Source organism: Primulina huaijiensis, chromosome 13 (genome assembly GCF_012295235.1).
Source record: "Primulina huaijiensis isolate GDHJ02 chromosome 13, ASM1229523v2, whole genome shotgun sequence".
NCBI lineage: Eukaryota > Viridiplantae > Streptophyta > Magnoliopsida > Lamiales > Gesneriaceae > Primulina > Primulina huaijiensis.
In genome coordinates, this window is record NC_133318.1 from 6,032,192 (window position 1) to 6,056,556 (window position 24,365).

Consider the following 24,365-nt stretch of genomic DNA (forward strand, 5'->3'; position numbering starts at 1 on the left):
GAGTTCACTTTGCTAGATAAACGAGTTAATTTTCCTTGAACTTTATCTCTTTGCAAGCTAACTGGTCAAGCATACTCAAACTAGGCTCAAGCGGAATACAGCTTGTGATTGATTCAACCAACGTCCCAGCATGGATGAGTTTCGTCTGAAGAACAGCTGACCTGGTAGGTTTGAAACTGAAATCTTGTTCAACGAACAATTTAGCCGTGCATCTTGACAGATGAAGCTCAGGACCCTGCAAGCTGATTAAAACCCCAAATCTAGGAGTTGAGGGAAGTGGCGACAATGTTAGTTGCAGAACAAATCCTCTCAACACTTCGCAATGAGTGATAGATAAACATTTTCAAATAGTTTTGAAAATTGTATGAAATACTTTTAAATAGGTTTTAACACTATTTTAAAATAACAACTTATAAAACACGGTTTTCTTCAAATGTTGTTCTTAGAACAACTAGTTCTGATACCAATTGAAGGATCGTTTGTGATGGCACCTTCGAAAATGCTTCAAACAAAATATTCTCCAATGAGCTGCAATAGCTCGTGTTCTAAGAATTTCAACACCAATGAATTAAATCAAGTTTGGTTTAAAATAAAGGGGAAGAACTCGAAGTAATTCTTCGTGAAGAAGACTGTTACATTAGAAAACATTTTAACTTATGTAAACTGAATAACTGAAAAGCAAGGGATCAGTTGTCGCATATATCAGTTCAGTTATGGTAACAACTGAACTGACAGATGCTCTAACTGATCAAATCAGTTTGAAAACAGCAGTTAATAAGTTAAATACACAATATATGTTTATGAATGTTCGGAGACTTCAACTACTTCTCCGTCACCCTTTCTACCTCCTCGGATAGGATCCACTAGAAGACTTTGATTTATACAACTTCTTGTACAAACACGCCCAGCTTAGGACTTACGCATTGCCTAACTGAACTTCTAGTCTAGACTGAAGGCAACACCTTCCAACTAACACTTCTTTAACGTCTATGTTTGAAAGACTAAGTGCTTCTAATCTAAGCTGATAACACGTTGAAGTGTTCCCTCAAATCTGAGTTGATTGCTTCTTCAAAGCTGATAAGCATTAAGTGTGCCCTTTCTTTTTTTTTTTTTCTTCTCACTCTCTCTGGTTCTATATATTTTATCGTCTCCACTGATCTTCTCTTTATATAGGCGGGAAACTGATCGTATAGTGAGACTCAATTATTGTATCCGTAGCATCTTGAATTCGTTTCTTAGACTTTGTGTCTCGACTTTCTCAGACTGCCCTTCCGAAACGTTTGTCTTTAATACTTTGATGCAACGTCCATTATTGTCCTTTGACTAGACTATTACTTTGTACCTTTGTGTATAGCTGGAATCTACTGAATGAGTTTGTCTTCATCTACAACTGAAAGATTCTTAACTGACGCTCCGAACTAATCAGATGAACTGATCTTCAGTTGGGCTGATGAAATCAGTTGACTCGTCAGTTGAACTGATCTCACTCTCATTCAGCTGAACTGATTAGCTGGGCTTATTCATCAGTTGAACACTCCTTCGGCTGGACAGGCTTCTGTGGTTCTCCTGCTGATCCACCTATCAACTGGACGATCAGCTGAACTGCTCATTTGACATATCAGTTCTCTTGATTCAGTTTGTACGAACAGTTGGGTCTTCAGTTTGCGATTTAGACATCTCGTAACTGATCCTAGCTTCTGCACACATAAGGTAAATTATTAGTAACCAAATAACAAGTTTTGTTAACATCAAAATCAAGACTGCGAACTTGAAAAGTTCCAACACAAAACATAACTCATCATATCAACATATACGTGTTCATTTCTTTATTTGAATTCAGATCATTAGTTGTGATTTTCGTATCAGCTCTACTCGATGGATCCATCTACGTATAACTGTGGTACCCGGCGGCGGGGACATCAGCGACAATTTTACCCATCCACTGATCCTTGGTCTTACATGTTTGTGTCTGTATTAGTCACAACTAACTCCCCCTTCTTCAAAATATGTCATCTTATCCATCACTTATAAAATTCATGCATATACGTACATTTTTTTAAAACCAAGCATGCAACGTATTTTCTGTATTTTCATGAAAATTCATGTTCATATTAACATATACATTTTTAAACATGCAATTTTGTTGATCAAGGCGCTGTCAGGACTGCTAACTCGACCCGGGTACAAAATGACCATTTTGCCCCTGAAAACCCTAATTGACCATTTTACCCTTGGACCTCAAAATTTCGAGCCGAAGCCCACAAAAGTTATCATGACACCTCAAAACGTATTTGTAATCATTTCCTAGATGTAAACTCGAACCCATTCAGTAACGTTTACGATTCGTTTTAAAACTTGGACCAGGGTCTCGGTTTTAACCCGAACTAACCCGAAACTTAACCAAACTTTCTCAAATTTAAACCAAGACTTATTCACACCCTAGCAGCCCTTAAACAAAAAAATCTCATCCATTTAGAACCCTCTAAACCTAGCTGCACCTTGATGGAATTTTCAGGACCATGTTGCTAGTTGCATCATTTAACCCAATCTTCGACTCTACGCCTAACCAGCTTGGACCAGCCTCGAACCAGCCCTTCTTAGCCCACCTCTGGACTCTCTTGAACTGACCTAGCCCTGGACCTCAGCCCCATGCATGCCACCATGCGAGAATCATTAGAAGCACACCAACACCTATTCGACTCGACCCTTGTGACTAATGGTGTACAATAATAACCACGGACTTATCCTCTCGATGAATGATAACCACTTGGAAAGTCCGAGGGAGGATAGTTTTGTATAATCATCATATGACTACCCATCTGCATGTTTGGACATCTCTATGTCCTTGCCAAGAAACGCGATACACAACATCACATATGCTAGTCTCGAGCTCAAGCGACCTTTATCCATGTTTTAGGCGGCTAAATCGACTAGGAACGAATTTAGATCATACAGTGTTTACAAATGAGTTTCAACATCGAATTACGATTCATCTGTATTAAAGTATAATCAAAGTCTTTATCTATGTTGTTCACACGGGTATACAGATAAAGAAATAACAAACCATGNCAGAAATAACAAACCATAAAATAATGAATTATATTAAAATAAAGATTGTTTATTACAACTGAGTCAATAAAATCTCTAGCCAACAGTTGGCTTATAGAGCATCTACTCAAACAGTTTTACCAAAGAGAAAATGGTACCAAGAAAAGATCCGAGATGGGCCTTGAAGTTAACAATCTGGTCAATTTTTTTTTATTATCTAATTTCATTATTATTATTTTTGCATTTCTTCCTTAAATCAAAACAGAATCATTACAATTAAGAAGCAAAACATCATAATTAAAATCATGACTATCATAAGAAATAAAAGGATTATTATAAGAATTGAGTGCTGTAGCCAAAGTATGACAACCATATTCACTTTTCTTCTTGCGAACTTTTAAGAAAAAATGAGCAACATGAAATAACAATCTATCCAAATTCACTATGATCCACCAACTTTGAAGATACATCTTCCCCCAACAATTTCGAGTCAGTTTCAAAGACACCTTGTTTCAGCTCCAAGGAGACAACCCAATAAATTGCGTCGAGCAACATTTTCTCTTTAACTTCACGTCACAAACCTTTGTTAGGCCATGATAATTATGCATCCTACACAGAATGAATTCGCCATCTGAGTCCCGAATGACCGTCGTTACTCCAATCATGCGTGTTTCTTTAAAGATGGCCGCATCATTGTTTCATTTCATAATGCCCGAAGGTGGTCGATGCCTTCTAATGTTTTCAGGAGACACCCTCATCGGTTCATGTGGATCTCAGAAGAGTTTGCAAGTAGTTTGCCGTTTCTAGAGCAGATCGGATGCTAAAAAGATGTTGACACTTTTCGGTCTATCGACGGCATTCCATAGTTTCTCATTACGATATTTCTATATGCTCCATAAGATCATGTCTATGCTGGAGGTTACCTGAGATGTACATCTTGCCAAACATTGAAAGCACCATTCTGCGAAGGACACCGATTCATTTGCACACTCATCCCAAGGTGTATCAAATTGGCGAGGCTCCAACAATTCTGTGCCGAATAAAACACATCATATAAGGACATACATACCTCGGTTTTGTAGGTTTTTGCAGCATGGTAGGCAGTTTTTCACAAATGGCAAAGAAAAAACTTAATCTTCGGTGGCACTTCTAGATTCCACATCCTAACCCAATTCCCAGATGTAGAACACAAGTTCCTAGATTGAGTAGTGATATCCATAAGGAGCTTGTATATCAAGATTTGACTTAATATTTTACCATATAGGCTGAAATGCCAAATTCGTATGTCCTCCGAGGCAGGTGATGATTGAGGAATATTGGTGATTTCCTCCATGTCCCTTGTTTGGAATGAGGCATTTAGCATATTGATTGATATTCCAAGTGTTGGATCTTCGTTTTCTCGTGCCCAAAACGCAGCGGAAGTTTAAAATTTTTATTTTATTTTGACAATCAAAATATTTGTTTGAGCACTCGTATGGTTTTAATAATTAAATATAAATAGGATGTTTAAAACTTTATACCTTTGATGAACGATTCACACGACTCCAACTATTTTAGGGTTAGCGGAGATAGCTCTTGATGAATTTCCTACGAACTTTCTTCAAGAACTCCTTTCTTCAATCCTTCTCCACGACTAGAAGATTTGTTCCTCTTCCAACTAGCACTAGAATGTTTGGAAGAAGTTTTTACATTGAGATTACAAATCCAGATACGGCTCAACCAAAAAACCTTTTGATGGAGGCTGAAATTTGAGAGGAAAGATGGAGAGGTATTGTAACGCACCGAAAATTTAAAGGTGGACACGAACCACATGCACGAAAATTATTAAATTCTCTTGTATTTTAATTAATTGTTTTAATTGCATAAATTAATTATGTTGTACATATTTACATGTTTAAAATATATTTTCTACATAGTTGCATTAAAATTTATTTTTAAAGGTTATTCAAGTTGCGATCGAGGAACATAGACCGAGGGCTGAAAAATAGAAAATGTTTTTATTAAATAATTATTTTTAATTATTTAAAATATGACTGATGCTTTTTGTTATTTTTGAAAATAAGGAGTTTTGAGGTGATTTTATACGTCGGGACATAATTTTTATCGGTGATGGATTTTCAACAAAAATACGAACGTTTTGGCAACCCGGCTAATAAATTCACAAACTTGTTTAAGTAAAATTACTTTTGATATTTTAATTAATCTCTAATGAGCTTAAATGGGCCTAATTAATATCTTGATGGGTCAGACTTAATTAGTGCTTAATTAAGTATATAATATACTAATCTACCCCACAATCTAATCAAAAACTCACGCCCACTTTCCCTTACACTTTCAAACTCTTCCTTGCAACATATCACACGGCACACACAAACAATTTTGGAGAAAAGCTTCAAGATCTTCTTAATTGTTCAAGCAAAGGTCTTTCTCGTCGTCGTTCTTCGATTTGTCAACATAAAATCGTGTGTTTAAAATGCAAAGACACGCCATAATTCTCTTTTTACTCATCTATCACACCATAGTATTTATTTAATTATGTTTTGAATGAAAAAAGTTGCACTTTGTTATATTTTCGTTTTGCATCAAACATGAATTTTAAAGCATGTGAACCAAAAACATGATTTTTTATGTACCAAAAAGGGGCTGCCATGAATTAAACCAACATGTTTTACACGAGTTAGAGTCATTAGAGCCCCACCTTTCGGCTGCACAACAGGAAACACAAAGCTGGAAGCACTTTTCTGTTATGGAGTGAGGGGGGGTTCGGTTTTTGAGTTGAAAGGCTTGGCTTTGGNAATGTTTTACACGAGTTAGAGTCATTAGAGCCCCACCTGTTGGCTGCACAACAGGAAACACAAAGCTGGAAGCACTTTTCTGTTATGGAGTGAGGGGGGGTTCGGTTTTTGAGTTGAAGGGCTTGGCTTTGGCTCGGTTGGGGCCAGGGCTTGGCTAGGGCCCGTGAAGGGTCAGGGGAGCAGTCCTAGCCACGCTAGGACTCGAGACCTGGGGCTATGGAGGAGTCCTAGCTCGAGAAGCAAAGGGCGCAGGCACTGGTGTGTGTGTAGCTTGCGCAGGGAGACTTGGCTCGGCCTGGGGGCTCTGGGCTGGGGTAGGTCAAGTGGTTAGGGTCCTAGGAGGGTGCTTGGAGGGCTGGTTCAAGGGGTGGCTCGATGGTTGGGCGGCTAGCAACAGAAAACGTGAGGGAAGCAAAGAACACACAGCTTGAGTCTTCTGATTCAGGTGCTTTGTGCGCTAGTTTCAGGACTTGGGTTGGTCTGGGCTAGGGCTGGGCGTGGTCCAGGGAAGGTTAGGGTCATGAGAGGTCAAGTGGTTAAGGGCTGGAAGGGGTCCTAGTCTAGATAGGAGTCCTAAGGTCCCTAGGATACACATGCACAACACATGCAGAATATTGGGTCGAGTTTCAGGAGCTGTTTGAGCGGGCCAGGGCTGGTTTTTCTTGCTGGGCTTGGTCAGTAGGGTCCCTAGGTGGGTTGGCTCGGGTTTGTCTCAAGGTGGCTTGGGCGTGGCTTGAGTAAATTAGGAGATGGCTCGGTGTGTTCGATAAGGTATCTATTTCAAAAATTCAAAGGCTAAAAATGAATCCATGGGGCCACAGGTGTGGCTCATGACTTGGAAGGGTAGAATAAATAATAAAAATGTTATGTTAAAAGTTTGGGATCAAAATAACGAGTTTTGGATTTATTCGGGATTCAATCGCCGCACGAAACGCTAATTAACGAGTTAATTGAAACGCCTAGTTTTAAGATTGATAAAATTATGGAAAATTATATTTATGCTTAAATAATTAAAACGCATTAATACGTCACATTTAAAGATTAATTTAAATGTCATCGATTTAAGCCAAATAAAAATATGAGAATATTCATGTATGCTTAAATAATTATTTGGGATATGTTAGATAAATTAAATTAAGAAAATGTCAAAAACGTGAAATTTTACGTCCATGGGTACAACGATCATTTTACACATAGAAATTAGTAAACGTCATGGCAGTGCCCTGAATACTGTTTTATGTGCTAATATGATTATTCTCTATAGTCATGGATGTTTATGAATTTTATATGTTAAAGTGATATTTTAAATGTTTATGGAATTTTATATGATAAAACGATTATTTATGGAATTTTATATGTTTAAGGATTTTTATGTCAAAATGTTTATGTTTATGATTTAATATGTCAAAATGTTATTTTAAATTTTTTGATGTTAAAATGTCATTTTAAATGTTTAATGGATTTTAATATGTTCAAATGTTTATTTTAAATGATTATGGATTTTTATGAGGAAACGATAACTTTAAAAGATATGTTGCATGCTTGTTTTTAAAAAGAAAAAAGGATATTAAATGCATGATTTTTATAAAGTGATGAGAATAAGAAACGTTGAAGGAAGTGAAGTAATTGTGACTATTACGTGGTTACTTTGGATATATCGTGCGGGTTATGGACCCAGTAGGAGCCCGACGATCGTATTTCCATTGTTACCATTGAGGATATGAGGATATGAGGATAAGAATGGGAATATCGTGAGAGAAAATGCCTCAGAGGGAGCCCATTTATGGTAAAAGACCCCAGAGAGAGCCTGACGATAGTATTTCCATTCGATGAGGATAGGCCAAGGCTCAGTTGACGGGTGAGAGTGTCGCTGATGTCTCCGTCGCCCAGTACTGTGGTTACATGTAGATGGATCCATCGACTTTTTGAGGATTGAGGAAAGTCACAATTAACGATCTGAATTCAACCAAGGAAAAAGAAAAAGGAAAAATATTTATGATCATGATAAAAGGTTTTCTGTTATGTTGAGGAAAAGGAAAGGTTGAGGTTTATGTTATGCATGTTCATATGAATATGTTGAGGATGATATGAACACGATTTACGAACATGTTTATGACAATGTTTATGTTTCAAGTTGACGCATCATCATGAAAATATTTTATTTAAAGTTTATGCATCATGAAAATATTTACGAAAATGTAATGTTTATGCGTCTTCATGAAAACGATATTTTAAGTACAAGTATTTTCACTGTTGCATGTGTTTTGTATATGTATCACTTGTTATCAAGATTATGGTGTGTTGAGTTTTTAGACTCACTAGGTGTGATTGGTGCATGTGATTATGATAATAATGTTTATGGAGGTCTTGATGGTTGACTTCGCTGGACTGAAAGTGCACATAACCCGAGGACCGACACTAGTTTTCCGCACTAGTTATGATTTATGATTTTAAGTGATGTTTAAGATATTTTTACGATGATTTATTTATGAGTGATTTTTGAGAGGTTATAGTATGAGCTATACTTTTCAAATGGTATTATTATGATTAGTAAAATGTTGGTAAATTTTATGCTAAACTATTTCCATTGTTTTTCAAACCGTAATTGGTTGATTTTTTTTTTAAAATGATGTCAAAAATATTATGGTTCTGCCGAAAGCTATGTGAGGTTTGAGAAAAAAAAATTTCTAGCACGTTTTAAGGAAACGAATAGCAGACGTTCTTGTTGGTATCAGAGAAAAGGTTCTGTAAAGAGTTGTGCCACCATCAGCGCCAGAAAGATTAGTCGACAAGCCTCAAATCTGTAAGTTTGCATGCTTTATATGATTTATATGTTGTTACCTACACGACTACATGAATTATATGTTTACGTCACATGTTTAATAGCTTTATGATAATATATGATTTATATGCTTTAGAATTTTTATACGTGTTACGATATGAAATAAGAAATTATTTGATTTCAACGCATGTCGGCTTCGTGATGGAATTGGACTATGCTGATTTTCGGGTTTTAGTATTGACGATCTACTGTTTGGGTCATAAGTTAATCATGAATGTTATGAATGTTTTGGGAATACGTAGATTTTTCTAAGAAATTACCGATGACTTGTTGGTACTAGTTGAATTAATTTTGAGAATTTCTCCTAAGGAATAATTATTCGAGGATTTCAACGACTTTGGGAGTATAAAAATGTATAATTTGGGATGTTAGATTTTAACGAAAAGGTAAGATTGGTTATAGGAATTGATTTTGAGTAAATAAGTTTAAAAATTTTGAAATTATGTTATAGGTAAACTAAAGAAGGAAATTAAGAATGCCAAGAACTTATGGGTTAATCGTAGGATTTTCGAAATTTAGGACCAATTGGATAATTTTTGAGGAAATTAAGAACTGATTTTGCAATTGTTAAGAATTTGGGGGACTAGTTTAGCAAAAAGCGAGAATTGAATGGGTTAAATGATAAGAATTTTCGATGATTTAGAATTTTAAGAATATTTAGAACCTTAGGATATCTGGGTTATAAGGTTATAAGAAATGTTAATCAAGGGTTGTTAAGAGCGAATTGATATTAGGCTTGAAAATCTAAGCGTTAGCGGATGCGTTTGGGACTTTAAGATTAAAATTTCATAGGTTGATGAACATTTTGGGTATAAAAATAAGGAAAATAATATACAATAAGTATGGTCATCCATCTTTTAATATTGAGAATCGTAAGAAAAATTGAAATTCGAGGTTATAATAGTAATAAGCACTAAGTCATTATGGGTCTTTTTAAGTTGCGATTTGAAAATAAAGATTTATAAGGAAAATTTAATTGGGATCAAGAAGACGTAAGGACATTCTAGAGTTTAAGTTTTATCAGAGTAACGCAGCGGAATCGTGGATTTTTGGGATACTAGAAATAAGTCTAAACTTTGGATTATTAAGGATAAACGAATTTCGATGAAGAAATTCAATTTAAGTGTGGAAGATTGTAACGCCCCGAAAATTTAAAGGTCCACACGAACTACATGCACACAAATTATTAAATTTTCTTGTATTTTAATTATTTGTTTTAATTGCATAAATTAATTATGTTGTGCATATTTACCTGTTTAAAATATATTTTTTACATGGTTGCATTAACGAAAAATCCCGCTCCAAAAACAAAGTAACTCGGTTTTCACTTGCTCCAAGATCATATCAGCACAACTCAATACATCTAATCGAAATTCTAAATATACAAATTTTTGGGTTTAAATCATACATATTAAAAAAATGATTAGTACATAAATTTTATAAATAAAATTTTTGCTTTTTTCTTTCCCCCCTTCCCCACTTTGGCAACTGGAACAACGAAGGACAGAGTCTACCTTTTTACCATCAGAATCAAACCCAGTTGCTTATCACAAATAGCAATATTAACGCGTTGAACATTAATTTCAAAAAATGAGGCGATTTATTATATTTATTTGACCAAATTAACTTCAACCTATGTTGAACACAACTAATTCTTTTTGTTTTAATTTCACCCAAAATTTCTGTATGAACACTTATCTCATATACTTGAAACTGGGATCCCATGCAACCAAACTATCTCCCTGATATAAAGCTCTGCATACTGCGTCATGGAGAAAGTCGTCTTCACTGGCAAGAAGTGCGTTGACTTAGTGAGTGAGCCCCCTTTTGACCCTTTCCGAATCGCTCAAGATTTTGTAGCGACTGAGTAGCCATAGAATGGCTCTGATTCGATTGCGCACTCTTTTGTCCATCTACAGAGAATGAAACTCAGATTTGGTTGATCTGTTGCTGATCACCGAACACCTATTCTGTCGGTCATATTTGAAACTACGTTCGATATGGTTCGATAAAGTTCACATTTTTTTAATGATTTATGCCCAATGTGAACAATATTATACCATTTTGGAAATACATGTTCCATTGTACAATAAATGGTATCAGTGTCATAGTCAGCTAGATGCTACCTTTATGCCACAAAGAACGGTCCACAGCAAAGAAAATTCTACGATGCTATCATTGGGCGAAATTTGGTGAATGGAGGCCAAAATCTTGGAATTACAGCAATATGGATGATCGATTATTTTTCATGCACATATTGTTGGATTTCGGTTTTCTACATGCCCAAACGCAGCGGAAGTTTAAAATTTTTATTTTATTTTGAAAACAAAATAATTCTTTTGGAAACTCGTATGTTTTTCAAGAATTAAACATGCATAGGATGTTTAAAAAATTATACTTTTGTCAATTAAATCACTGGACTCCAACTAATCCGGTATAAACGGATTAGCTCTTGTTGATTCCCTACGAACTTTCTTCGATGAAATCCTCCTATCAAGTCCACGATTGGATGGTTTATTCCTCTTCCAATTTGTACTAGAAAATATGGAAGAAGTTTTGCGTAGGAGAGAAATTAATTGAGAGATGGCTCAAATTTTCTTTCAAAAAGGGTAGTGGCCGATTTTTCCTTTGAAAGTGAAAGTCTCGAAGACCTTGTGTTGTGGTAGGCTAGGGTTTTTAATTAACATGTGTTATTTATAATTAAATAATAGCCTAATGACATAATTAATATTAAAGGGCTTGATTTAATTAATTGGGCTAGTCGAACTAGTTTAATTAATTTAATCAAAGTCTATTAAAACTTTAATTATTTATTATGATTGACTTGTACTCTTACAAGCCCATTAAACATACCAACCTTATTTAATTTATTAATTAATAAACTCAACTTTTGAGCTTAATAAATTAAATACATTATAAATTCAACATTTGAATTTATTATTTAAATTATAAATTCAACTCCTTGAATTTTTATCACTTCCAAAATTTAATATTTAATAAACCCAACATTGGAGTTTAATAAATCAAATTCTCAAATTTTATAAATTCAACTACTTAAATTTATTCTCTCAAAATTTAATTATCATAAATTCAACTCCTTGAATTTACTATATAATATAAATTCAACTTCTTGAATTTATTCTCTCAACGGGAACAAACAATCCAGTACTTGTGTGACCCTCAATGGTTCAGGGATACAGCTAGCCGTGGGTTCACAACTCTTTGTGATTCAGGACATAATCCTTTATTCGGGCTTACCCTAGTTAGCCCCATTCTTTTCATCAACACCTTGATCAAGAATGTCAGAACTCATTTCTGATTGCACCCATCGGATCATGGTAAGAGCGTCTAGTAGCATCGCCCCATGATCCCCTAGGTATCGCTGATAGTGCCTACAAGAACCAGTCGATTATGATTAACGTACAGTACGGTCCCTTCATCTCATATATCCCGATCGAATCTGCAACCATTGGTTCATCGAGGGTTGCATATTAATTCGATAACTATGTGACAACTATAATAGTGGCATCGCGTGTACTATTGGAGAACTCTTTCTCTAACGTACATCTCATACTCTGGCCAGAGATTCCATGCACTATTATTACATCAGATCACATAGGATATCCACACCCATAGGTGAGCGGTGAATCCCCGACTACAATGCACTGGCTCCTATATGTGTCGCAACTATACCCAACCTCGCCACCTGATGACTCTCCTGGAGCCGGTAAACGAGTCAAAGCACAGCCCTAGCATATAGAGCCTCAGTGTTGTCCCGGGTCGTAAGGACTAATGGTGTACAATCATAACCACGGACTTATCCTCTCGATGAATGATAACCACTTGGAAAGTCCGAGGGAGGGTTGTTCGGTATAATCATCATATGACTACCCATCTGCATGTTTGGACATCTCTATGCCCTTACCAAGAAACGCAGTACACAACATCACAGATGCTAGTCTCGAGCTCAAGCGACCTTTATCCATGTTTTAGGCGGCTGAATCGACTAGGAACGAATTTAGATCATACAGTGTTTACAAACGAGTTTCAACATCGAATTACGATTCATTTGTATTAAAGTATAATCAAGGTCTTTATCTATGTTTGATAACATGGGTATACAGATAAAGAAATAACAAACCATGAAATAATGAATTATATTAAAATAAAGATTGTTAATTACAACTGAGTCAATAAAATCCCTAGCCAACAGTTGGCTTGCAGGGCATCTACTCTAACAATCTCCCACTTGCCCTAGAGCCAACTACCCATAAACTTTAATCCCATTGCTTCGCGATGCTTCTCAAACAATGGTCCTGGCAAGGGCTTTGTAAGTGGATCAGCAACGTTATCTGTAGAGGGGACTCTTTCGACTGATATATCTCCTCTTCCCACAATCTCCCGGATGATGTGGAACTTCCTCAGTACATGTTTGGATCGCTGATGAGACCTTGGTTCCTTTGCTTGCGCAACGGCACCAGTGTTGTCGCAGTACACCGGGACTGGATCAACTCCATTAGGAATAACGCCCAACTCTTGGACAAAATTCCTCATCCAAACTGCCTCTTTGGCTGCAGCAGACGCAGCAATGTACTCAGCTTCAGTGGTGGAATCCGCAACGGTGTCTTGTTTGGAACTCTTCCAAGAGACAGCCGCACCATTAAGCATGAATACAAAACCAGAGGTCGATTTCGAATCATCTACATCACATTGGAAGCTAGAATCAGTGTAGCCTTCCAATTTTAATTCTCCACCCCCATAGACCATGAACAAGTTCTTAGTCCTTCTCAAGTACTTAAGAATATCTTTCACGGCCTTCCAATGCATTTGACCAGGGTTCGCCTGATATCTGCTTGTAACACTCAAAGCGTAAGCAACATCAGGACGTGTTGATATCATACCATACATGATACTACCAATGGCTGACGCATATGGAATACGTGTCATCATCTCTATCTCTTCATCAGTTTTAGGACACATAGCTTTAGATAGAGTAACACCATGACACATTGGTAAGTATCCTCTCTTGGACTCTTCCATAGAGAATCTCTTCAGAATGGTATCGATATAAGTGGCTTGGGTGAGTCCTAGCATCCTTTTTGATCTATCTCTATAGATCTGTATTCCCAATACATATGATGCTTCACCCATGTCTTTCATGGAGAATTTACTTGCTAACCATACTTTAGTTGATTGCAGTAATCCTACATCATTCCCAATGAGTAGGATGTCATCAACATAAAGTATAAGGAATGTCACTGCACTCCCACTAACTTTCTTGTACACACATGGTTCCTCAGGATTCTTAGCAAAACCAAACTCTTTGATAGTGCTATCAAATCTGAGGTTCCAACTCCTTGACGCCTGCTTGAGACCATATATAGATCTCTGAAGTTTGCATACCTTATGCTCACTTCCTACTGATGTGTATCCCTCAAGTTGAGACATATAAATTTCTTCTTTGATGTCTCCATTGAGGAATGCAGTCTTTACATCCATTTGCCATATTTCATAGTCATACCATGCTGCTATGGCCAGTAGTATTCTAATGGACTTAAACATAGCAACTGGTGAAAAAGTTTCCTCATAGTCAATTCCTTGCCTTTGAGTATAACCTTTTGCAACCAGTCTTGCTTTGAAGGTCACTACCTTCCCATCCGCCCCAAGCTTTCTTTTGTAGATCCATTTGCATCCTATGGGAACGATTCCTTCAGGTGGATCCACTAATGTCCAGACTTGGTTTGAATACATTGAGTCCATTTCTGACTGCATGGCTTCAAGCCATTTGGATGAATCAGTATCAGATATTGCTTCCTTAAAGTTCATTGGATCACATCCAACACAATACTCATCCTGGTCTTTTTCATGAAGAAGCGTATATCTTGCAGGTGGTCTAATAACCCTATCAGACCTTCTAGGAGCTTAGACTTCAACTACTGGTTGTTGGGAAATGGGTTTAACTTCTATAGTTGAGGGAGTTTCTTGAATTTCTTCAAGTTCTATCATCTTGCCTTTTCTATCTAATAGAAATTCCTTTTTCAAAAAGGTGGCATTTCTTGAAACAAACACTTTTGCCTCATTGAGATGATAGAAATAATATCCAACAGAATTATTTGGATATCCTACAAAGTAGCACAAAGTGGATCTGCTATCCAATTTGTCTCTCACTGTCTGCTTCAAATAAGCAGGACATCCCCATATTCTCATGTAAGAATACTTGAGAGTTTTTCCCATCCATATCTCATATGGTGTTTTATCCACTGCTTTAGTATGGACATTAGTCAACAACATTGCCGCAGTTTCAAGCGCAAAGCCCCAAAACGATGTAGGCAATTCAGTGAATCCCATCATAGATCGAACCATGTCCATCAAAGTTCGATTTCGACGTTCAGAAACACCATTCAATTGTGGTGTCGCTGGTGGAGTCCACTGTGAGAGAATCCCATTCTCTTTTAGATAACCCAAAAATTCAGAACTTAAGTATTCTCCACCTCGATCAGATCGAAGTGCCTTAATACTTCTTTCTAGCTGATTTTCTACTTCAGATCTGAATTCTTTGAACTTTTCAAATGCTTCAGATTTGTGTTTCATCAAATAAACATACTCATACATCGAATGGTCATCAGTAAGGTAATGAAGTAGGAATGCCCAAATTTTGTGCTAACACTTAGCGGGCCACAAACGTCTGTGTGGATCAAATCCAGTAGACCATTTGCACGTTCTACGTTTCCATTGAATGGAGTCGTAGTCATTTTTCCTTTTAGACAGGACTCACAAGTAGGTAGAGAATTTATGTCTGACAAGTCAAAAATGTCTTCTCCCACTAGCTTGTGCATCCTTCTTTGGAAAATATGACCTAGTCTAGCGTGCCATATTTGTGCGGGATTTGGATCTTCTATTTTTCTTTTGTTTGTTGTTGTTTTCGTATGCGTTTGGACATTGTTAAACGTAATATCCTTTAATTTTAAGTTATAGAGATCGTTTGTTAATTCTCCGGTTCCAATCAAACATTCATTCTTGTATAAATTTCAAACATCTTTAGCAAAAACACAAGAATAACCATCCCTATCAAGCATAGAAATAGAAATAATGTTTTTAACCAATTCAGGAACAAATAAAAAGTCTCTCAAAAACAACTTAAAATTATTGTCCAAAATTAAAGTAACGTCTCCAATGGCAGTGGCAGCAACTCTTGCTCCATTTCCTAGTCTTAGAAAGGTCTCACCATCTCTAAGCCTCTTGCTTCTTCCCATCACCTGCAAATCGTTGCATAGATGAGAACCACATCCGGTATCCAATACCCAAGAAGAGGAATTAATAGAAACATTAACTTCAATATAAAACATACCATGACCAGAACGCTTCTGGGCAAGATACTCCGCGCAATTACGCCTCCAATGTCCAGGCTTGTTGCGGTGGAAACAGATTTGTTCTGGCTTGTCAGGCTTTGTGGGCCCCAGAGTAGGTTTCTTGTATGGCTTCTTGTTGGGCTTGTTTTTCTTCAGAGGGGCAGAACGCTTCTTGCCTTTATTTGGGGCTCCCTTCTTCATCCCGGACGAAGAAGCAACCAGAAGAACATGTTTTTCCTTTTTAATTGTGGCCTCATAATTAGTAAGCATATTGACCAACTCTTCAAGGCTGGCCTCAAGCTTGTTCATATTAAAATTAACCACAAATCCATCGAACGAGGCAGGCAAAGACAGCAAGAGAATATCAGTCGAGAGCTCACTAGGAATAACCACGTCGAGTCCCACTAACTTCTCAATGAGCCCAATCATCCTAACACCATGCTCATGGACCGAAACCCCTTCTCGCAAGCGTGTAGTCATGAGTTCTTTCATAGTAGCATGTCTCTCTGAACGAGTTTGTACACCATAAAATTCTTTCAGATGAAGGTGAATGTCGGCAGCATTCACCGCCTCCTCGAACCTCCTTAGAAGTTCATTCGACACAGAAGCCAACATGTAGCTCTTAGCTTGGAGATCATGGTCCCACCATTTCTCAAGCTTAGCCAACTCGGTCTCACTGATGTCCGAAGGTGCTTCTCTCGGTGGCTTCTTATCAAGCACATACGCAATCTTTTCCGAGTTCAGAACAATCTTTAAGTTTTGAAACCAGTCATTATAGTTAGGGCCAGTCAATTTGTTTTGATCGAGAATGATTGAAAGCGGGTTACGAGTAGACATCGTAAATATACTGAAAAATAAAAACAGATAAAGGTTACTTATAATTTTAAAATAATTCTAAGATATAAAATATGGATTTCATTTTATAAATTTCCCTCCCACTATTTTGACATTTCCACTACCCTCTGATGGAAAAGAGAAACCGTATTTCCTTAGTGGGCACGTAGAGTCCAATTAGCCAATTATAATCCCGAATAATATCAGCCAATTAAAATTTCTAAAAGATAGAATCCAATTGCATCCTTATGCAACCTCCGCGTGTTTTGCCTCAAGTTTAATAAAGACCCAACAACATGACGCCGTTTATTTTCACGTGTCAAACCAACCCATCAATATTGAATTGTAGTAGACGGTCGCCATGAGTTCCCCCAATAATATGAGCCGAAGTCATGTGAATTCCACGCAATTCACATCATATGTCCGGTGGAAGTCACAGCTTTCCGGCGTACAGGCCTCCCCAATAATATGAGCCAGACACTGTCCGCGGGTAGCGATCAACATGCAACCACGGTTGATGGAAGGCAAGGAAAAATTAAACTTTTTTAATTTTTACTTCTTCGGTTTGATATAAATTTTGAATCTTATTCAAAATGAGGGATTTTAATTTTAAAATTGTATGATCATTTTAATTTAAAAATCGCGTGCCACGAGTTTGTATGTTTGCCGGATCCATGCAACTATATTATTTAATAATATACATACATGCATACTACTATATATCGCATATATCATAATATGACATTCAACAATAAACTAAGGATGATCGATCGCCAACACTATTAGATCCATGTGAGCCATACATGGATCTAGGTCCAAAACCTAGGTGAATGCAGGGATGCAAATGCAACTATTATAAGAGCTTCCAATATTTTACATGTCTTCATCTTGTGCATCGGGTCCACCATCTTCCAGTCTTGATCTCCCACTATTTCTAATAATTACATTTAAATAGCCATGGCACAAAAGGGATACATCTCATGGGGGTGGGAACGGGCCATAAACCAGGCCCACTTTAATAATATCAAATATAAATAAAAGCGAATAAAAACAGTAAAATATCCTAACATACACCTAACACATTGGTCAAGGCTCTCGATCATCCTTCATGCATTTAATATCGAATATTAACATCAATTTAATTAATTGATAAATAATATATCTAATAATTTTATCACTAACCACCACAATTATTAAAGAATTTAATAAATTAAATAAACCCTTTTATTTAATTTCCAATTAAATCAATAATAATTGATTTCTTGTGAAAACCCATTTTTACTATAAATAATTAAAATCATATTCTAATTATTTATTTTATAAGAAAATTATTAATTTTCCAAAAATTAATTTTCAAAATAAAATTTGAAGCAATTTTTCAAAATTATCAATTTTGCCCAAAAGTTTGAAAAATCAGAAAATCGCACCCTAGGCCCAAATAATTCAAGCCCATCATCTAGCACGCATCTCGAGACAATACCGGGCGAACGTTTCGGGCAGTGGCGGCACACCTGCGCGCATTGGTACTAGCGGCGCTGCTCGCTGCGCGCTGGCGTCCCTACGCCGCGCGCGCTCGCACGCTGCGCGCTGCCGTGCGCGTCCCTGCGCGCACGGACTGCCCAGAACAGTTCCGGGCAGATTAAAAAAAAAAATTTTTTTCTGAAAAAACATAATTTTGATGGTGCATCTATTTTCTGAAAATTTTCTTGTGTGGTTAGAAACAAATTATTCAATATAAAACCATACGTTTTAGAAAAACCTTGGCTCTGATACCACTGTTGGATCTCGATTTTCTACGTGCCCAAACGCAGCGGAAGTTTAAAATTTTTATTTTATTTTGAAAATAAAATAATGCTTTTGGACACTCGTATGTTTTTCAGAAATTAAACATGCATAGGATGTTTAAAAATTATACCTTTGTGAATTAAATCACTGGACTCCAACTAATCCGATATAAACGGATTAGCTCTTGTTGATTCCCTAAGAACTTTCTTCGATGAAATCCTCCTATCAATTCCACGACTGGATGGTTTATTCCTCTTCCAATTTGCACTAGAAAATATGGAAGAAGTTTTGCGTAGGAGAGAAATTAATTGAGAGATGGCTCAAATTTTCCTTCAAATTCTCAAATTTTATAATTTCAACTACTTGAATTTATTCTCTCAAAATTTAATTATCATAAATTCAACTCCTTGAATTTACTATATAATATAAATTCAACTTCTTGAATTTATTCTCTCAACGGAAACAAACAATCCAGTACTTGTGTGACCCTCAATGGTTCAGGGATACAGCTAGCCGTGGGTTCACAACTCTTTGTGATTCAGGACATAATCCTTTATTCGGGCTTACCCTAGTTAGCCCCATTCTTTTCATCAACACTTTGATCAAGAATGTCAGAACTCATTTCTGATTGCACCCATCAGATCATGGTAAGAGCGTCTAGTAGCATCGCCCCATGATCCCCTAGGTATCACTGATAGTGCCTGCAAGAACCAGTCGATTATGATTAACGTACAGTACGGTCCCTTCATCTCATATATCCCGATCGAATCTGCAACCATTGGTTCATCGAGGGTTGCATATTAATTCGATAACTATGTGATAACTTTAATAGTGGCATCGCGTGTACTATTGAAGAATTCCTTCTCCAACGTACATCTCATACTCTTGCCAGAGATTCCATGCACTATTATAACATCAGGTCACATAGGATATCCACACCCGTAGGTGAGCGGTGAATCCCCGACTACAATGCACTGGCTCCTATATGTGTCGCAACTGTACCCAACCTCGCCACCTGATGACTCTACTGGAGCCGGTAAACGAGTCAAAGCACAGCCCTAGCATATAGAGACTCAGTGTTGTCCCGGGTCGTAAGGACTAATGGTGTACAATCATAACCACGGACTTATCCTCTCGATGAATGATAACCACTTGGAAAGTCCGAGGGAGGGTTGTTCGGTATAATCATCATATGACTAACCATCTGCATGTTTGGACATCTCTATATACATAACATTGACAAACATATAATTTGTCTCCAGTTATAGTACATATCAAAACTAAAATCAGTAAATGGATCATTATACATTGAATACAATGGAACAGGAGGAATAAAATCAAACAAGTGCGGATATGATTCTCGCATCTTACTTTCCAATTCCCACGTTGACTCCTCCACACCATGTCGTGTCCATTGCACTTGAACTAAAGGGATCGATTTATTACGCAATATTTTCTCATTCCGATCCATAATACAAACAGGTTGTTCAACATAGGAAAGAGAAGGATCAAGTTCAACCTCATCAGGTTGAAGTACATATGATGGATCTGGTTCATACTTTCTCAACATAGAAACATGAAACAAATCATGAATGACAGATAAAGCTGGTTGCAATGTCAACCGATAGGCAAGATCCCCAACTCGATCAAGGATCTCATATGGTCCAACATATCGAGGAGACAATTTCCCTCGCATGCCAAATCGAACAATGCCTCTAAAGGGAGATATTTTCAAAAATACTTTGTCACCTTTCTGGAATTTCAAGGGTCGTCTTCGTTTATTCACATAACTCGTTTGACGATCCTGAGCAACTTTCATCCGCTGTCGAATCAACTGAACTTTATCATTCATTTCATGTATCATTTCAGGTTCAGTCAATTGTCTTTCACCAATTTCATCCAAGAATAACGTTGACCTACATCGTCTCTCGTATAAGGCTTCAAATGGTGTCATACCAATACTCGTTTGAAAGCTATTATTATAAGAAAATTCCACCAATGGTAGAGCATCTTGCCATCCCATTCTGAAATCCATCACAATCGCACGTAACATATCCTCTAACGTTTGAATTGTACGCTAAGTCTGGCCATCAGTTTGAGGGTGATAAGCAGTAATCATAGCCAAACGCGTACCCATAGCTTCTTGGAAACTACCCCAGAATTTAGAAGCAAACATGGGATCACGATCTGATACAATCGAGACTGGCACACCGTGCAGTCTCACAATATTCTCGATGTATAAATGGGTCATTCTCTTATAAGAATAAGTCCGCTCATACGGAATGAAATGTTCAGATTTCGAAAGTCGGTCAATAACAACCCAAATAGCATCACAACCCTTGGACGAACGACGTAAATGAGTCACAAAATCCATAGCAATATGTTTCAAATTCCACTTTGGGATTTCAAGACTATGGAGTAATCCTCCAGGTTTCATTCTCTCGGCTTTTACTTGCTGGGAAACAAGACATTTCGAAATAAATTCAGCAATGTCCTTCTTCATACGTCTCCACCAGAATTGGGGTCTCAACGTCAAATACATTTTCCGACCTTCGGGGTGAATACTGTATTTGCTACAATGTGCTTCTCGAAGAATGGCAGATTTCAAATCAGAATCATTAGAGACTACCATCCGACCATTAAATCGTAAAGAACCATCAGAAGAAATCTGAAATCCAGACTGATGTCCTGTAGATACAAGTTCTTTCTATTTTTGGATCTGAGCATCGCTTCGTTGGGCCTTTAGTATTTTTGATATCAAGTTCGGCTCAATTTGCAATGCTGAGACAGTGACATAATTCCAATTCGAGTGAAAAATATAGCCAGAAGTACATATATCCTCATGTACCTTGGCGACACTAACAGAAGCTAAAACAGAATCATGAACTTTACGACTCAAGGCATCCGCAGTAACATTCACCGATCCCGGGTGATATTGAATCTCACAATCAAAGTCCTTCAAAAGATCCATCCATCTGCGTTGGCTCATATTCAAATCAGATTGAGAAAAGAGATACTTCAGACTCTTATGGTCCGAATAAATAACAAACTTTTCTCCATACAAGTAATGGCGTCAAAATTTCAAAGCAAACACAATGGCGGCCAATTCCAGATCATGAACAGGATAACGAGTTTCATGAGATTTCAATTGACGAGACGCATAAGCAATCACCTTGCCATGTTGCATCAGAACACAGTCCAAACCTTTACCAAACGCATCTGTACACACTACAAATCCTCCGGTACCTGAGGGAATAGTAAGCACATGTGCTGTGGTCAACATCGTCTTCAATTCAAGAAAACTAGCTTCACATTCATGTGACCAAATGAATCGCTAATTCTTCTGTGTCAGTTGAGTAATAGGTTTAGCTATTTTTGAAAATCCTTCAATAAAACGACGATAATAACCAGCTAAACCCATGAAGCTACGGATCTCAGGGACATTCGTAGGTCTCGGCCAATTCAATACGGCTTCAACCTTAGCGGGATCAACGGATATGCCATGTCTCGAGATGACGTGGCCCAAAAATACCACTCGATCCATCCAGAATTCGTATTTGGACAATTTAGCATATAAATGGCCATTGCGAAGAGTTTGAAGTACCAGTCTCAGATGTTCAGCATGCTCTTTTTTTGATTTCGAATATACAAGAATATAATCGATAAATACAATAAGGAATCGGTCAAGATAATCACGAAAGACACGATTCATTAAATCCATAAAGACAGCAGGAGCATTCGTGAGACCGAAAGGCATAACCAAGAATTCATAGTGGCCATACCTGGTACGAAAAGAAGTTTTAGGCACATCTTCTTCTCGAACACGTACTTGATGATACCCAGAACGAAGATCAATCTTCGAGTATACAGAAGTACCCTGAAGCTGATCAAAGAGATCATCAATACGAAGAAGTGGGTACTTGTTTTTCACAGTAGCCCGATTCAATTGCCTATAATCGATACACATTCGCATAGTACCATCTTTCTTTCGAACAAATAAGACTGGAGCTCCCCAAGGTGATACACTCGGTCGAATATATCCCTTATCGAGAAGATCCTGTAATTGTTCTTTCAATTCTTTCAATTCAAGAGGTGCCATGCGATAAAGAGCTTTAGATATAGGCGCAGTTCTCGGTACAAGATCAATACTAAACTCAACTTCTCGATGAGGAGGAAAATCAAGAATCTCATCGGGAAATACATCCGGGAATTCTTTCGCATTAGGAATATCAGATAAAGAAGGCTCCTTCTTAGAGACATCAATAGCGTAGATAAGATAATCCTCATCCCCGCTAAACAAAAGTCAAGACATGTCCAGAGAGGATACCAAAGGAATTTTGGCTTAAGAACCCTTGCCATAAAAATTCCACTTGGGTCCATCAATAGGTCAAAATCGAATCACTCCATGAAAACAATCGACAGTAGCTCGATTTGTCGTCAAGATATCCATGCCAACAATACAATCAAAGTCGTGCATTGGAAGGACAATCAGTTCTGAAATAGCACATTGTCCTCGTATATCAATACACAATTCTGCACAACTTGCTCAGACAAAATAATCTTTTCTGCTGGCGTGGCTATCGACAATGTAGCATACAACGGAGTACTCATAATATCATGAGATGCAACAAATGCATGAGATATGAATGAGTGAGATGCTCTTGTATCAAATAAAACACGTGCAGGATAATCACAAAGCATGCAAATACCTGCAATCACACCACCAAGAGCGTATTTCGCTTGATCTTCGGTCATCGCATACATTCTCACTTGAGGAGGGACTTGGGCACTCTGACCACCCGGTCCTCGATATCGTGGAACATTCGACTGCTGAAAAGAGGGAACAGGAACAGCAGGTTTCATCATACTATGGCCACCTCTAAATCCTGGCTGGGGTTGAGATGAAGTCGTACCCCTGTTCGGACATACTCGAGAGAAATGGCCTTCCTGTCCACATTGATAACAAGTACCAAACATACCTCGACACTGCTCGATAGTATGTTTGCCTCCACAATGGCTACAATAAAGAGCAATCACGGGACTCCCTCTCTGGGATCCACTGGAACTCGAAGAAGATGAAGAAACAGTGGAACCGATCTTCTTAAACTTCCTACCTCTCGGACGCAAGGTAGGCTGCTGAGCTGTCACTGGAAGTGGAGGATTGTACTGAGGACCTCCTCGTTTTAGTCCAGCTTCAGCTGCCTTTGCTCGTTCAACTGCCTCTGTGTAGCTCGTAGGCAAACATGAAATGACAAAAGTATATATAGCAGGATGCAATCCATTCACAAACCTGTTATATTTTACTTTTGCATTCGTAGCTACGTGAGGTGCATACTTCAACAAAGTCGAAAACTTCGAAGCATATTCCGCAACATTCATCGTTCCCTACTGCAGAATATTAAATTCATTCTCTTGAGCAGTGTAATAAGAAAGAGGGGAATACTGCTCCAAAAACTGGGCCTTGAAGACATCTCAGGTGACTTCAATCCCGGCCTCTTTCAATCCAATCTCAGCGGCTTCCCACCAAGATTTTGCTCGGTCTTTCAACTGATAGAGAGCAAGTTTCATTCGCCGAACCTTAGAGTATTCAACAATATTAAACAAGTGCTCGATATCCTTTAACCATGCCTCTGCTCTTTCTGCACAATCAGTGCCAAAGAACCTCGGTGGTTTCCAATCCTGGAATCGAGCCATCACCAAATCCATGGACAA

At 37.7% G+C, this 24,365-nt stretch overlaps 1 protein-coding gene across 1 annotated transcript in view; it reads right to left on the reverse strand.

Annotated features, from left to right (window-relative positions):
- The window catches only part of LOC140991165 (uncharacterized), a 38,720-nt gene extending 14,688 nt beyond the window's left edge, over positions 1-24,032 (reverse strand). Inside the window, exons 1-2 of the mRNA XM_073461120.1 lie at positions 23,691-24,032; positions 23,363-23,483 (exon numbers count right to left, since the gene is read on the reverse strand). Coding sequence (XP_073317221.1) covers positions 23,363-23,483; positions 23,691-24,032 — 463 coding nt within the window. The remainder of the gene's footprint in view (positions 1-23,362; positions 23,484-23,690) is intronic.
- Positions 24,033-24,365: the final 333 nt, after the last annotated feature.